The 17,762-nt window shown below is 41.0% G+C and overlaps 1 protein-coding gene across 6 annotated transcripts in view; it reads left to right on the top strand.

The window, feature by feature from the left end:
• The window catches only part of il34 (interleukin 34), a 39,752-nt gene extending 26,274 nt beyond the window's left edge, over nucleotides 1-13,478 (top strand). For all 6 annotated transcript variants that reach the window (XM_047333373.1, XM_047333370.1, XM_035642155.2 and 3 more), the window contains 6 exons: nucleotides 618-721; nucleotides 2,104-2,181; nucleotides 3,132-3,209; nucleotides 5,314-5,421; nucleotides 6,220-6,403; nucleotides 10,281-13,478. In XM_047333373.1, the coding sequence (XP_047189329.1) occupies nucleotides 618-721; nucleotides 2,104-2,181; nucleotides 3,132-3,209; nucleotides 5,314-5,421; nucleotides 6,220-6,403; nucleotides 10,281-10,339 (611 nt within the window). In that variant the 3' untranslated portion in view covers nucleotides 10,340-13,478. The remainder of the gene's footprint in view (nucleotides 1-617; nucleotides 722-2,103; nucleotides 2,182-3,131; nucleotides 3,210-5,313; nucleotides 5,422-6,219; nucleotides 6,404-10,280) is intronic.
• Nucleotides 13,479-17,762: the final 4,284 nt, after the last annotated feature.

Genomic DNA, 17,762 nt, shown 5'->3' with positions numbered 1-17,762 from the left:
TGACCTTTGTCAGTCGCTGACGTTTCGTCACCATGAGGTTTGAAGTCTGTGGGTAGTTAGTCCAAGTTAGAACAATTTACCAGCTAAGTTGGTTAGTACGGTTTTGGAGGTAAGGATAACTAGCAGAGTGATTTTTTTTTGTTTAGTTTATTTGAAACTATTTAAATAATGTGCTCATTATCTTAGCAGCTTTTTTTATTTTTTCCTTCATGGGGGATTTTTGTCAGGTCAGACTATTTGCCATGACTAACATTTACCACTGATAGATTTTTCGTGTGCTGACTTTACTTGACAACTTAAAAGGGATGATACAAATCAATCTGCAACCCTAGCATTACACAAAAACACCCACCCACACCCACACACACACACGCACGCATGCTATATAAAACACTGATTTACTGTGAGAGACCCTATACAGCAGTTTGGCCCAACATCTCATGTGAGTCATCTCTCTCTCTCTCTATATGTAATGTAGCTAGACTAGAAAAACCAAGAGAGATCCACATGCTCACATGTAGACTGTACTGTATGCACACATTGTGAGTTCTGGCACTTGCACTACAGTTGACGCTCTGTGAAGTTAATCTCATGATCTGTCGCTCTTGTGTCTGTAGGCCTGTGTCTGCTCGAGCCTGTTCTGATGACTCTGACGCCAGCCAGCATGTGCACACCACTAAAGACGCTGAACGAGAGCCTCAGCCACAGGCGACGCTACATGGTGAGAGAATGATGGCATGTTCGTAATGCACGTCTCCGAGAACGCGTAGGCAACTGTGCCGGTGGCCCCACGGGTGGAAAGTCTCAGGATTTCGATCTCAGCCCTGTGTCCTGGCCTCCCGTCATATGCCACCCACACCACACATGCCCCCCAGATGTTATTCCTGCTTCCACGTCAACAAACGTGTTTTTTTTAACAGCCAAATGTGAAGTTTATTATATCTTAACCTGTGTATGTGTTGCATGTGTATGTATATATGGGTATTGTAGTGTCTTTTTGTCCATATACGGAAAATGAGAGGGGAATATGTGTTTTCATCTCTTTCTTTGGAAGGCCAAGTTAGGGGCCTCCTGATGACCCCTCACCTTTCCTTGTGGCCCCTTGAAATTCCTTGTCATACATAGTATAACTTGAACCAGATGTTCTTGCTCAAGTAAACAACGGACCTATAAATGTAACCCCCAAGAAGAGTCGGGAGGGTTGTCATTTTGGCCGGACACTCTCCAAGCTCTGCAGGGCTTGTAATCGATGCTGGTCTTTTTGTAATAAACCTTTATATACAATCAAGACGGTGTCGGCGGACTTCTCTTCAATACATCTTCACATCATCGATACTTAGTATACAACAGTATACTATTGGGATGTTGTTGAAGTTAGTGGTCTCAGAATGACTTCTGATTGACCCTTGACAGAAACAAGAGACATAAGTTACAACAGCAAGGGACGTTTCACGGCGACAATCGAAAAACACAGATTTTTTGTAACAATTGAATTTAAGGGAGGACTCGAGCAATTCAATAAACCCGGGAGCACAGCAGAGATACATTTTTTAGGAACGATTGGTCATAATTGAAGCAGCAAAGGCTGAGATATCCTGACCTGTTCCTGAATTTGGGGAAAGCTAAATATAATGTATAATATAATAAATATAGGGACTTAGATTAAACTGCATGCTTTGTAAATGTGTTTAAAACTCAACTACCTCGGGTTCTCTGTATTTGCTGTCTCCAAGCCCACGTTGAGATAACATCGATAAATCATCACGTTATCAGATTTGATTAAGACTAATACCAATACTAATGTTAAATATAACACTTGTCAAATAACCACAAATAAACTGCTTTAGGTAATGGTAATAAAACATTGTGTGCATATATACAAAGAAAGATTGTGTTATAAAACTAACATTTTTTTATTTTTCCCACATTAGAAAGAATGAGACACAATGGCTGCCTTGTGTTTTCACAGAACTGGATTTGTTCCATTTGAAAGACATTGTTTAATAGTGGATGTCCCAACCAATTTGAAAAATCAGGACTTCATAAGGGTTCTTTTAAGAGGTTATTTGTAATTTGTATCTCCCCTCCTATTCTCTGTTACAGAAGCACAACTTCCCCATCAACTACACCATCAGGGTTCGTCAGAGGGAGGTCTTCAAACTGTCGAACATCAGCAGAATGGTAACTATGACACTGTCTCTTTCCACCGAGTTAGATTCATGCACTCTCTTCCAGAGGTGGTTTCCTTTCCAGAGGTGGTGGTGGAGGAGATATATCTCTGATGGTACATCAGACCAACACACCTCCAACTGCACCTGGTGGTTACACAGCACAGTGCTGTGTGCTGAGGTGTGCAGTTATTCAAATATTTAAAATGCAGTCGCCACCGACCCCCACCATTTCTATTCCAGGTGTTGCACATGTGTACAAAGGCATGGGTATTTTTGTCACTGAGGCAAATTCCTTGTATGTGAGAACCTACTTTGGGAAAAACACCATTCTGTGAGATCCTGAGATGCTTTTGTGTTGTGTTTAAAGAAAATGGGCACAAGATTAGAACATTTGTTAATTTCTTACATTGTCTTTTGTAGTATTGATTGTCTAGTTTTAGACCAGTTGGTCACCCGCAGCCCTTTCCTTCGTTCCTTCGCGCCACCTGTCTCCTGCTCTTGCGTTTCTTTGTAACAGTTGGTTCTGGACAATAAACGGCTTCATTGCCTTAACTAACTCTGACAAGTTGATGCTTCCCTTCCCCTAACCCCTAGACAGCTTTAAAGGTTGTAATAGCGAGTCATTAAGGTTTCATGAGTCGGGGTGTGTCTGGGGAGAGAACTTAGGACAATATTGTAGGTGCCTGATTGTAAGGACCCCGGTGACCTAGAGATGGCCTGGGGGAGTCACCGACCTGCATTTTTGATATTCCGACTGTCAAAATATGTAATAATCCACAGAGGTTAAACACCTGAAACCTCCCACCAGTCAGGAATGAAGAAGCCCATTGGACGAGAGGTGAAAAGTCCAGTATTCCCTTGTACGCGTGTGCAACTCCTGAAGATTCCCATGACCCGGATGGATAGACTTCACAGATATCCTTTCCTTCTTAATATTTTCCCCTCTCCTCTCCTCATCAGAAGTTACAGGGGGAGGGATTGGATGAGGTGGTTCTCCAGAGGCTGTGGTTCCAGGTCAACCAAGGGGTTTTAAAAAAGGTATGTAATAAATAAATAGGATTGGACTTTTGAGATAGGGTGTGTCTCTTTGTCCTGTAAAAGACACATTTAGGAGCAGCCAATACAAATTCGGTATTTAATACCAAAACGCATGGGAACGGAGCTTTGTTGTTTGAGGGTCATAAAAACGCCAACGGCAGAAGGAAGTTCACTTTGGTGCACAAATAAAATGCCATTCATTTAAGAACAAGCTTTTTTTTAGCAAACGTGTCAATAATAATGTCACTGTATAGTTCCATAAAGGAGGGAAACATTTAACCAACCAGTCATGTGAGGTGTCCATTTACTAAATAGTGAGAAGCTGCTTGTGTGAGCAGAGAGGACATCTGGACTGCCGATGGCCTTGAGCTTGAGAGCAAGTTGAGCCGAGAGAGAAACGAACTCGGCCTAACTCTGCTACAGCATCAAAGTCCTGACATTTCCTGACATTTGAAGTCTTAATGACTCTTGATTCTTTCACAAAATGTCTCGGTTTCCTGTCATTTCCGATTGGGAAAGTCTCACTCACTCGAAAGCCCTTTCCGCGAATTTGCATTTGCACTCTCACATACCGCCCCTGAAGGTAAAATGTCTTGACCTCAATGCTTGTCTGTAAGCAGCGATTGACTGATTTAAAAAGAAAAGACTAGGTAAGGTTTTAAGCCAATATATGTGAGATGGAAGACGTGCTAAACCCCTCCTCACATGCAACATCTTTTTACCTTCAGGTAGAATCTAAACTAGCATCATTAGGTAATGCTGGTAAGGTAATGCATACTTAGGTAATGCTGCTCACCTAAGCTGCTGAGAAACCCAACGAAACATGTCCCCCCCACCCTGCAGCTCTCACTGGTCTCCGTTGAGACCTCTAAAACCCCTGGGGGGCCTGAACCCCTGTAAACCTCTGCAGTAACCAGACACTGATTTGCCAATAACCACCAGTTACGGGGGGAAAAATGGCAGCACCCTTAAGCCACAGTTGATGCTCACTTAACCTAATACTGACTGTTATTTAGAGCTAAGTGAGTCTCATGGTTCATCACAGACTGATGCAACACACCAGTTCATTTGTTGACAGTAATGCACTTAGAGGCCGGTTTGCTGACCACCAACTTAATGAAATCACCCCCCCCCCCAAAAAGAGCTAAATTTACCAAGTCCTTTACATGTTCGATCCAGCTGGAATTCAAAAAGAGCAAAAGATTATTAATTCTAGGTCATTGATTGCAACCTTTTATTAGTTTTATGCGAGGACATTTGGAACAGAGGCTGCGCTTGACTGAGGACCCCTCTGTTTCTGTAAGTGACGGGGCCTCAGCTGCATAACTATGTTAGCCTGAAGACAAGGCCACCTTTTACCTTGCGTACAACATGAGAGCACGGCCCTGCATGCTGCGAATTTGTGTTGTTCTTGTTTTTCCCTCATTAGGGCCTGGTCTTTTTACATTTTTTTTCCTGTCGTGGGAAACAGCTGCTGACAGACTGCTGGGGGTTGTTAGTCGCTGTAGGTAGTAGGACACTTTTTTTTACTTTAAAGCTACACTGTGTAATATTGAGGAGAACTTATTCAAAGAGATTATATATATTGTCCATTACTACGTGATCATATATGTATAATCACCTGCAACAAAGAACCGATGTTCTTTTCGTCAACTTTGAATGAGTTAAAGATAGTTACATGAGGTGGACCAGACCCCCGTGTGAGTCGCCATGTTTGGGTTGAACGTGGTTGTTGCACAAAACGGTCCAGAATAGGTCGCATTCGCGTTGAATTTTCAGAGCTACCGCAAAGGGAATTAGCAGTGCTCCAAAATAAAGTGTCCCCTGTCGGGTGCTCAGTTGGTTGCGGTTTGCAACTTTACCACCAGATGCCGCCAGAAAATTACAAAAATTACACACTGTAGCTTTGAATTAATTTCCAGTTCATCAGTTCATACCAGAATACAGTATAAGATTTAAGTTTCTCAAAACTAAACTGTGTGCAAAAACAGTTATCACAACATATTTTATGTTATACACTTTACATTCCCGCATAATGTAATTTGTAAGTTTTATCACCAAGTATTCTACGTTGTCATAACCTAAAGACAACTTAAAATTTCAGATCATCCGGGTTATGCCAGACAGACATCCTTCGCGTCCGTACACCGCCGAGCTGGAGAGGCGCTTCAAAGATGCAGAGGGAGTCTTTGTGCATTCGCATCCGGCTGAGGTAAGACAGAGGTCGCATATTTGTACTGCATCAATATTCACTTCTTCTTCAAATGAAGCAATTCAATAAGCAAATAAAATTTCACTCAGACAGTAAAGGTCAGAGGATATTTCCTTGGAGATGGATATCAGATTGATATCACATTGATTCTATTTGTCAATATTGCCTGAGGGCTAGCAATGCATGCCCTTATCGTTAAGAAGATTAAGCGCAGCTTCTGTTTATGATCCAAGGTGAATTGGGTACACCCATTGATCATTCAGTGAAATGCGTAAGAGGAATATTTCTTAAGGTAATGAGTAAGGGGATGCTAGGATTTTCTCTGACTGTGACTCATCGTCACTGCTATTTAATCAGAAATCAAATGTTCCAGTGCATTTTTCTTTTTCACATTGTCCTCTTTGACCTCGGCGTTAAGCCATTTTGGGACAAGAGATGGCAGCGATACGAACACTCACAGCCAGTGAGTGTAATGTCAGCAGAGACAGCCAGCCAGATCAGATGATTTGCGTATGATCTTTATCTAATTTGTCCTTTCTTGTGGTGTATCATCTCTTATCATTTTTTCCCCTCAATAATTTAGTTAGATCTGTGGAGGAAGCTTGAGCAGTATACCTCAGGAACATGTGCCACTTGAAGTCCTTGCATCACCTGTATTAGAAGGACATGACAATCTCCTTGTTACTAATGTTACCCCGGTTTTGGCTGCTACAGCCATCGTCCGTCTTCCTGACTCGCCTCGGAATCAAAAGCATTTCTTCTTCTCGCCATGATAATAAATAGTTCATGTGTGTCCAGGTGTTCCAGCAGGAGCTTCCGGAGACTATCCAGGACATTTGGGATTGTTTAACAGAAGAGCCTGACAGAGTTCCAGAGTCCAGCTGGCGATTAGCTTCGCCGAAATCCCTCCTAGACAACTTCTGCCAAACCATGTACTGCCTCTTCAGTGAGTGCTTCGCCAGCCAAGAAGCACAACAGGACTGTGAGTACAACAGAGGAAATGTCAAATTCACACTGTGGGCCTACAACTAAAATCTTTTTTCCCCTAATAGAGACTGGTACACATACAGCACAAGCTGCGTGAAAAAAAACAACGAATAAATGCTCATCAAAAACTCTTCATGAGGAGCCATTCCATATAAATGTGTCTAATGGTTTTATTACATTAAGATGACAGTGATTAGGTAGTACAAACTCCTCAGGCAAGGACATTCCAGTGCACTGGAAGCCCACTATCAAAGGCTCCATCAGGATTGGCTTTTCATCTTCATTTTGGAGCAGTCAGAGGCCAAGACTGAGGCCACAATCCACCTCATGCAGGGTTTATCATGTTGGGAAACTCAAACATGAGATGGGTTGAGATGGGTGTGTATCTTTTTTAAAGCACATTCACAGGGGGAGTTTTTTCTCCACTGTTGCCAAGTGCAACGGTCGGGTTTCTCTCCGTATTATTGTAAGGTCTGTCAGATTAGACAAGCCAAATTAGTCAGGACAGACAAGAAAACATTCATCACTGCCATTTAACTTCCAGGAACATCACAGGACTAGACAATAGCTAACTTTATTATATCTAGCTCCATGCATGATTTTTACAGTGTCAGAATTATCGGAATTTACCAACTTTTTGTAGAATGGTGCCCTGGAGGATGACTGGGTTAATAGACAATTTAAATGTAACAAGCTTGTTTCCATCTAGTGTGACAGATAGTTATTTAAAATATATCCCCACACGTGGCTGATTGCTGAGGCAAGCAGGCACTCCGGCACCGCCACCACCAAATTTCACATTGCTGTACTTCCAGTTGATTGGACAAGACTAAACCTTGAAATGCAACACGCTTTTTAATTGGAATACCTGAATTATTACATTTTTTATTAAGTTATCTGTCGCAGTAACGCTATCCTGACGACAGGTCAGACAACCCAAGGACAAGGAGCCCCATGTCAGATCTTGCCCATTGCTCAATGTCAGAATATGACCATATTCAGTGTTTCCTGTGAGAGGCACTACGTGATTGAACGTCTAGCATTATAGAGTACTTAACCCCTCGCATCATTACCGCTTTACTGATTTGAATGACTATCATTGAGCCTGACCCAAGGCATTCAAATATCAAATCACAGTTATTAGAAAAAACTAGATTTAGATGTTTACAAGGCATCTTGAGTATGATGACGATAAGAATGGTTCATATCAAAGAGGCAGGACATATGTTATGAAACTTATGTCAAAAACGCAAGTGGTTTGGTAAATCATTGCCTCTTGAAGGCAAAACTATTTCTGAATGAGCGCTGAAATGCGTTAAACAGAACATGAGGTCAAAGGGGGAAAAAATGTACGCTTACCCCCTTTGTGCAAAGGGTTCTTTGGTCATAATGAAGACCATTGTCGTCATGCTGTCAATTTTCTTCACAGCTGTCTCCTGATAATGTGGCTTGTACAACTTCTCACCAGGGACCATTTTGAGAGGTCTGTTGTGCAGTGTTGTGCTTCCTAACTGGAGTCCTCCTGAGTCTTTCTAAGCATATTCACTCTGCATGGCATCTATTGGTCCTGGGTTGGTGTATCCTAAGTCCTTATGCATTCTTGCAAAGCTTCCACGCAATGGCATTTCTTTACTTCTTATACTTCTAGTATTCATGGAACCTCTCATACCTTAGAAGGTGAAGGTTTTCTTCCCAGGCCCACCCATATCTCCCACAATTGCACCAGCTGCAGGAGGCTCTCCTTTACCTCTGGAGGAGGGTGGCTTCCCCCAGGGTGGCTTGGAGCAGGAAAGAGATGCACAAGGGATACACTTTCCAAAGTTCAAGCCAATGTATTTCTCATCTTTGAGAGACATCACACTGTCTAGGGTATTTGTGATCCATGTTCCATGGCTTTGACCCTCAACTCGGATCGGATCATGTCGCTCCTCTGCTTTGGATCTATATTCCCCCATTGCTGGACATGGGTAGTCCGAGTCCTTGCATTTCGATGAATGGATTCTTTATGATTTCATTCAACTTCAGCATGTTTTCTGCTTGTGCATCAGATGTTTGAGCTCCTCCTGACCTTGTGGTGACACCTGCTCCTCGTGGCCTTTTCATCGCTGGGTTCTCGGTACATCCTCAAGTCATGGTCACTTTCCCATTTCTGATCACCCTGCTTCTTGACTTCATACTTGATTCCTGATTCCCTGTTTGACTATGCGTCACTGACAGCCTAGCAATAAATATTATTTTCACATAGATTGGGAATGCAATGTTTGCTGTAATTCGGTAGAACTACAAATGTTGGTTTATGCTGTAAATGTGCTGCTCAGACCATATGCTTATACACAGGGTAATTATGGTCTGGATATAACAGTATGTATGCTGTTCACATCTGGAACATATCATGTCACAACATTCCTTTTAAAAAAAGGCTGCTCCATTATGTCTGTCATGTGGATTTTAGATGTCTAGAATCTATTGAGAAATCTCATGAAATGTCATGAAAAATGTCCTCTTTCCTTTTTTTTCTCCAATTCTTATATCCTTCTCTGTTGTCATTTTGAATTGTGTCCTTATCCACAGTGCCTTTGTCCATTGTGCAAAAGTCTCAAAACCATCCTGGGGCATACTCCACCTCTTCCCTGTCTGTCTTCAAGGCACAGTGTGTTCCGACGGCACCAAAATATCCATTATTCTATGCTGGCAACTGATCTATATGATGTGTTGAAAATCTGTGGTGTGCACATCGATATTGAAATATGGATACTTCCAATTCCAAACATTTCTGTTCTTGGATCCATTCTCATAGTAAATTATATGTCTAAACTCAGTAATTTGGGGTGCCAGCAGAAAGTAACTACTCTATCAGTGACCAGGACCTAGTCTCAATAATACCCATGTGACAGTCATGTGAACTGCAGCTGCATTAATGATAAGCCACTGACCAGAAACACAGTTGTGTGTGGTTTCTCAGTTGTGTGATGTGTCGGAGGCCACAAAGCATGTCAAGCACCGGATTTTTAATCGCAATACACAACACGATAGGTTTATGCAGGGGAGGTCTGAAGAATAATAGAATAAAGTTGCTGCCAGAGCGAGACGAGTCTTTGGGCAGTGGCAGACATTACCCAGGCACAGAGAGAGAGAGAGAGAGAGAGAGAGAGAGAGAGGGGGGGGGCATGTAGCTACTGCGTTCATCACTGTCAACGATCATAGGAAAGTGATTCATGTCTGTTTACATTTAGTTTTGTCGGTTCCCTGCAGTCTTAAAAATCACGGAATGCCCCGTTTTAGTTAAATTCATACAGATAGGCCAGTTAAAAAAAAAACGATATGGTTATAAAGTAGGTTACAAATAGCGAGATTTAGATCGGGGCTGCAGTTTTTGAGTTCTTGTGATTTGGCAATTCTACAAATCCACAGTTCAGTTTAGAGCTTTTTATTTTTGGGGGTATAAGCAAAAAAAATCGAAATGTTCCACCACTGCTGACTTGAACGTGCCCAGGGGTGTCTCCGGTCTCATGATGGTTATTTTCATCTTGATATGATTAAAGTTCTTTAACTTGTACCACAGGCGCAATTAGACCAAAAATAGTTACGTGACAAATGAAGTTGAAAGACAATAAAAATGTTGAAATGAGTAATATTTACAAAGTGTACAGTTTGTCCTAACTTTGAATGTCATGATTAACATGCGTTATTGTGTAAATTGACCCAGTCTGATTTGTTTGGACCGACAGCTGACAGATTAGTTCAAATTATTTAAATTTGAGTAACGTGGTATTTTGTATTAAACTGACACTGAGCAATCATTCATAGGAGTTTATCAATCAGTCAGTTGATGTAAATGTTTAATGGAGATGTTCTTCTTGTCTATTTCACAGACTGTGGTGTTTTCCATTGGAAGAAAGGCAGAAAGAAAGATCTGCAGCCCGAAAGCTGAGAAGAGGCCAGTGGGGTGAAGGCTCTGTTGATACTGATTCAGGATTGGTATCATTATCTCCCTCGAAGCTGTTGGGAGAGAGGGTAAAAGGACAACCCACACTGAAACAGGACAGTTCAGTTCCTGATTCCTGATGCGTGAACATGAATAATTCTTTCCCAATATCTAAAAAAAAAGAGCGCCTATGATTGTCTTAACAATGTGCCTACAATGGAGCCAGGCCAGGGTTAGCGTCTTCATCATGAACAGACTTTCTATTTTTCATAAAGCTCATTTTTGGAGTAAAAGCTCCAACTCCTCCGATTTTCCAATTTCTCCGTCACTCAGGAAGCCCAAAGTATTTGTCTCGTCGTCGCATCTCAGACTGATGCGTTGGAATTTAGTTTTTACTAGTTTTGGTAGAGAATTATTCATGTTCACCTATATCGACTAAACTGATGTGTGATCAATGTATTGGATCGATTCTTTTCCTAAAGGGGATTATTTAAGAAGCGGGGTGCAGCACAAGATGCTGAATCCTCGTCAGCGAAGGGCTAACTTCACCTGGTCTGAGGACGTCACTGTGGCATTGCCAAATCCCTGCCCCCAGAATAGCCTGTGATGTGCTCCCGTGGACCTGCATGGTTCACCTCAGAGGCCCAGCAAGAAGCAATAAGAGAGACTACACATTGGAGCGTTATTGTATTGAAACAACAACTGAGTTTGTACCATAGTCTGACTTCTTCTTCTATGAACGCCTCTTTCGAACGTCACTGGGCAGGAGCGACAGCAGTGTACGTGAACTGCACTGCAAAACCTTAAGGCAAACCGATAACTACTGTTTTCCCTTCCCTCTTCAGTTGATACCGATGCATTTCTTAGAACCTACAGGCTGCATCTAAAAGTGCTATTCTACAAGCGTGCTCTACTGTGGGCCCAAACTGCATAATCAAAAGCTGTTTGCTCATTTCTGCCTCATTCCAAGTATTTATTTCTATATGTTTATCATGCACAAAGAGTAAGAGCTGAACCAAAACAAACTATGACATACAATCTCCTCCCTCCATGCAAGCTACGCATTTTTATATTTGCTGATCTGTTGTGGATTTTTTTTCCCGACAGGCAACTGTATTTTTTCTTGCATTGCAAAGCTTAAAGAGTGACCATTGGTATTTCAAATATGGAGCAACATCACAGTCAGAATTTATTTTAACATTATTATCAGGCCTTATATATTTTGAAATGTAATTAAGTAATATAACAGTAAATACATGGTTACATTTTGTTAGCATACACAATAGTTACAGAATTTGAAACCCACCTCCATACAATACTGATTTTCACTATGCTTTCTGAGATCACAAAAAAATTGGCTGTTTAACATCTTGGTCTTTGTTTCACTCATACGCGCTGGAGCTGAACCAAACCAGTCATGAACTCACTGACCCTAAGCGCCGGGGCCATGTTAGTTAAGATGCTTAGTGTGCACAAGAAGCCGAGTGGCCCTAGATGAATAACAGCTGGGGATCAGAAAAGCAGTGCACCCGTTGTGTGAATGTCTAGTCAGAAGAAAAAATGTGAAAAGTATAATTTTCACACCTACATTCCATCTCTGTGGCAACTGTTAGTTCAGATAATCTAACCAAAGATGACTCAATTTAGCAAAGCAGGTTAAATTGATTGTGATTGACGGACAGCCGCATGGTACTTTGGGCCACTAGCCAATTAAAGGGGTCAGTAAGCAATTTTAATCCAATACACTTTTTTGTAAAATTTAGGGAATATGTCTGTTCTGTGTGCGCCGTGGGAAAACAATCCGGTTTTCTGGCACAACCCTGGCTCAGTAATTTGAAAAACAAAAGAAATGGTGCGGACCGCACCACACAACACTGTGTGCAGTTTGAAAACATCACTCCCCGACACCTTAAAAAAGCGTGCGAGCGACGGACACTACGACTCAGGGGTTTTGGCCTTCGTGGTTAGCGCCTCCGTCTCCCGTACCAGAGGCTGCGGGTTCGAGCCCCGATTAGTGCAGTCAGAAAAATCAACAACAAACAATCTTTCTCCAAAATCGCTTACTGCCCCCTTAATCAAAACCTAACAGAATCAAGGCTGGAGTGAGACTGTGAACTGTGTCCTGTTGAGGTCACTGAATTGTAATTTTAGGAAAATGCAGTTGCAGCTCCGCTCAGCCGTGGTTTATTCAAGTGCCAAGGACGCTCGCTGTGGGCGCTGAGTACGACAGCTCACCTGAAGGCCCTCTGTAATTGCCAGGGTTGAGAATGCACCCATGATCTCATCTCGTTACTTGACTGAAATGTGATTGTGTTTTACATTCCTCGCTTGGACTTTACATTCCTCACACGATCAACGATGACGACGACGAAGGCAGGGTAACGAGCCAATTATGGCTGACGGTTCATGGTCAGCACGTGTAGAATAAAGATGTCTTAAAACCCATTGGCTCTAGCATCTGTCGCTAGAGCGTCTCTTAAGGTGTCAGGGAGTGAGGTTGACTCACGCTGCAAAGTACTCGACTGACTGGCCACCGGTACACAAGTCTAAATGTGTCACTCTTTGGGAGGGAGACTGATCATGTTAAATTATTATTCTATATATACAGAAATGCGTTGAAGAGCTTTCATAAGTTTCAAGGGGCAAGACGAGAAGCTCTATGATGATGTAACAGATGAATGATGAATATTGGTGTATTTCTGTAAATGCAGTAAGTGTATTTTTATTATACTTTAATCACATGTACCTGTATGGTTGTCTTTTTGAAACCATGAGAGCATTTTACGGTAAATTCATAGATCCTTTATTGTAAAAGAATAAATAAAGTGATATTTCTCAGCTGACTGGCAACAACAGAAATATGATAACTACAAACACAAGGGTGGTTGTTGTCTGTGGTCTGAAGATGGATTTTAAATAACAGATGTTTTTATACACAAGATATTGAATTTATTTATTTTTTGGAAATGTATAATGCTACGTGACTATACTTTTATGAAAGAAATAAAAATCAAATTGCTATTTTTATCAACTAATCCTGTGTCCAGAGTCCTGTCAGTGTTAAAGAGCCCTGAAAGTACACTGCCGTTATTAATCCACTGTGTTCAGTTGTCTTGCATAATAAAATGCAGGTCTTTTCATCTTGTGTTGGTCCTATTTTTTCTTCTAAGTTGATTGTTTGTCTTCGCAAAGACAGTAAATAAGCAGTTGCACCCCAAAATGTCCTCCTAAAAATTCAGGAACTTTGAATGAGGAAACTGTAGCAAAACAGAGACACAATTGAAATAAATAGGTGCCAAAAAGGGTATATGAAAAAAACAGCAAAGGGAAATGTCTAAACCTTCAAGATTTGGAATATCCTGCAAAGTGTAAAATTGTGCAGGGCAAGAAGAGACCCAACAAGAAAACCTGAAGTGCCCGTATGCAGATGACTTCCTTCTTTAAAATGTCAGAAGATGGCAAGATGTGGAGAGACAACGTCTGTAATAAATAGCAGCATACAATCAAAGATGGAATTGGTTGTGGTGGCAGAGTGGCTATCTATCAGGATGATAGCTGATAACCCTATTTTATCCCCCTAACTTACTATAACACCAAAGCAACAATTCTGCTCCAGGAAAACCTGAGCAGTCTCAACCTCTTTGAGCAGATGTGTCACCAGCGAGAGATTATCTGCAAGGAACACAGTGCAAGTCACAAAGGCAAAAATCCTCATCCTATAAAAGGGGGGATGTCTGTGGCTCAGGGGGTAAAGCAGATCATCTACTATTTGCAAGGTCAGTGGTTCGATCTCCGTCTCTCACAGTCCCGTGTGCACGGCATGAAGACAGAAAAATGTGGGAAACCGCTAGCATAGCTTGGTGAAAATAGTGAAAAAAAATATGCTTGTGTCAATTGAATTTGTCGACTAATTACCAAGTTCACACTCTTATTAAAACACGTGAATATGTTTGTATGATGTAATCAAAGCAAACAATCAATCCTGCAGTAGCTTATTACCTTAGCATAGCATTAAGACTGGAAACAGGGGGAAAGAAGTAGCATAGCTCTTCCCATGGATGAAATGAATTCTGGTTATCAATCTGTCATTTGTTTAATCTATGCAAAAACTAAAAAAACCTTGAGTGTTAAAATTACAGTTTGCCCAGACATTTCTTCCCTGGGAAATACGCGTATTTGCGTAATTGGCAAGAGTTTGGATGAGAAGATCAATACGACTGTCATGTCTGTACGCTGAATCAGAAGTTATCAACTCACCCTAAATCCGGCAAACCTGGGTGTTTTTACACTCTTTTTTTAGAGGATTAAACCAGCTAATTACTGAGCTTCATGGGTGCTGGTAGTTGGATTTTGTTGCATTTGGGTAGAGCCACGCTAACTGTTTCCACCTTTTTCTAGTCTTTGTACAAAGCAAAACCCAGGATTTGCTGGCTCAAGCTTCACATAGAAGTATTATCAGTCTTCTCATCTATTTTGCAGCAAGGCAGGGGATAAGTGAACTTTCCAAAATGTAAAAAAAAACTACATCTTTAAGCACTGCTGCATTATACTGAAAAATATAGTTTTCACATATTTCAAAGTAACCTTTAATCTACACATAATTGTGTATGTATTTTGATTGGCCAAAAAAAAAGTATACATTTCTCACAGATAACAAGTTGCTCATGGAGATAAATCCAATGCCACGTTGTCTCAGGGAGTCTCTGTGTGGAGTGGAAAGAGGCCATCAGTTCAAAATGTTGCCACAGGGGTCCAACTTCTTTGCGGTTTAGTCACAGTCTTATATATGTATACTGGCATCATGGTGCAGCTTAACAACTACAGCTGCAACTACTTTGTATGAGACTCCTTCAGACAAGTGAAATATGAGAGTATAGAGCTGCGCTAAAGTCAGGACCTCTGGTCCCTTGGATTTTACTGAATATCATATGGAGAGAGCCGAGGAAGTGACACACATCCACAACATAACACTAAGGAATGTGGTGAGGGACAATGAACAATATTCATAGGGGTTTATCCACCAGACAGTTTGATGTAAAGGAGATTCTCCTCATGTCTATTTTACAGACTGTGGCATGTCCCATTGGATGGATGGTAGGAAGAAAGACCTTAGAATGGAAAGCTGAGGTGAGAGGGGTGAAGGCCCGGTTGATACTGATTTGGGATTAGTATCATCATCATCATCATCTCCCCTGAGCTGTAGGGAGAGGTCTGAAAGGACAACCAACACTGAGACAAGACAGTTCAACCCTGATTGGTGATCATGAACATATGTACCAAAGAGGGCCTATATTTCTTGATGATATGATGAAGATGCTAACCCTAGTTTTGAAAGTGAAATGTTGATTTATCCCAAGATCCCTTAAAAAAGCAGCAAGAGAGACAACTCATTGGATTATTATTTTATATATATAAATATAAATGTCAACTCAAGGCTATATCTACGATATATACTAAATTGTCAGATTTGAGGAAGTCAGACAAACCTTTGTGAAAAATGACGGCAGATTGTCAATGGGACTTGGAGCCACATCGCTCAACAGAAAAACTCAAAACCTGTGTGATTTGGAGAAACCTTTGGAGCCACAGGTCAAATGCCCATTCATAAGTTAAAGAGATGACAGGAAATTAAACTTGCCTCCGTGTGCCCCCTCAGTTCCCCTTCGCCCTCGCATCCAGCCTCCCATCATTTCCCCAGACCGTCCCATTACCCATTCTTCTTCAGCATTCCTCTTATCATCTGCACTGCAGTCTTTTGACCTCCCCACCCGCACTCAGGGGAGTAATGACCATCAAAGACACATCAGTCTGGAAAAACATATCAAAATAAAAATAAATAAAAAACATATACACAGTCCCCCACAACCCTTAAAAAAGGATAAAGCGGTATAGATCTAGATTTACAGGGTAAATTCAAATAAACTTTTGAAATGGGTTTCTTTGCAACATGACAAACTAAAAAGGCTTGTAAGAAAAAGGCTTGAAGTGACATGTATGATCTGCACATGTGGAGGTAATTCCAGCAACTGCCCCAGCAGCAGCTTGCTGGCGTCTCTCACTTTCAGCCTGTCTAGTTGATAATAAACTGATTTCCGTCGTTCATATACATTTTGATATGTGGATTCCAGACGAGTCCGAAACACGCACATCTGTTTTCGAGACTTCCCTTTGATATCCAATCCAAGAGCGCCAACTGGAGAAAGGCTAGCCTCAACTATAAGAAGAATATGTTGAAAAGGAAGTTAAGGATTAGCCTGCTACCTGGAATTCAATTGTAATGAGATATGTCAGTAAGTTTTCTAGTTTGCCAAAAATTTGACAGTTAAGTGGAGATTACACAAAAATATATATATTACATTTTTTTTATGAAAATGGGACCTAGAACTGAAATTGAAATTCTCAAAAAACAACAATCTGACCAATTCCAATATGATGTGTGTTATAAACCAGAAAATATACAAGGCTCATTTAAAGAGGGTTTTAAAATTAAATAGCAGAACCTGCAGCCATAAAAAGCTTCTCGCAATCTCTATTTTTTTGTTTATTCCTGAATTAACAAGATAAAAATTCTATTAATTCAGAAAAAAAACTGAGATAAAAAACCCCCGGAGACAATAAACCTGTTAAAAAAGAGCACATAAAGAAAAGCTGCTCTGAATTTTTGTATTAAAAAGATTAATTACGAAAAACGTTTTTATTGAACTAATGATATAAATCTGCTCTATTTTTTGAGGTAACAAGATGTAAAAGAAACATGGCCGGAGATGGCACTTCCACCATCATGGTATAAACATCAAGGTACTTACTGTCACTTATGCTTCTAAACATTTCTGTAATTTCAAAAGTAGGAAAAGAGAGGATCGAATGCAGCTCACGTTATTGTTTAATATGTGAAAATGATTACAGCTTATCCACCACATTAATTGCAAAAATATGAGAAAACTCTAATCCTGACTTGGCTCACCGTGGCCAAATGGGATCTATCAAAAACAGGCAGTGACAAAACAGTGGGAGGTGTGCTCGACAGTATGAGCAAAAACAAATTATAAAGTCCCTGGGACCTAACACTGACAATGAAAAGGCTTTCAACTCAGCATGATGGATGCGTCGCGTTATGATGTTTTGACCTGATCGTTCAAGTCAAGTGTCCCATATCCACAGATCACTCACCAACTGTCCAGAGCAAACTTAATGGGGTTGTCTCAGGAGACCGACTTTGTTTTATCAATAGAGCCATGTGCTCCAGCAGGGGAACAACAGGAACTTAACCAAAAAAACAAAACAGGAAACAGATCACAACATACTCTAGGTCTGTTCGAAGAGGCCGTTCTTATGTTTTTTTTTTAAATTCAGGATATGAAAGAAGCAAATAAATAAACCATCTTAATTAGTCACTGCATGAGATATATACGTAAAAAAGTGCCAGTTT

Source organism: Scophthalmus maximus, chromosome 7 (assembly GCF_022379125.1).
Source record: "Scophthalmus maximus strain ysfricsl-2021 chromosome 7, ASM2237912v1, whole genome shotgun sequence".
Lineage (NCBI taxonomy): Eukaryota > Metazoa > Chordata > Actinopteri > Pleuronectiformes > Scophthalmidae > Scophthalmus > Scophthalmus maximus.
This window is presented reverse-complemented; position numbering and strand designations above follow the sequence as displayed.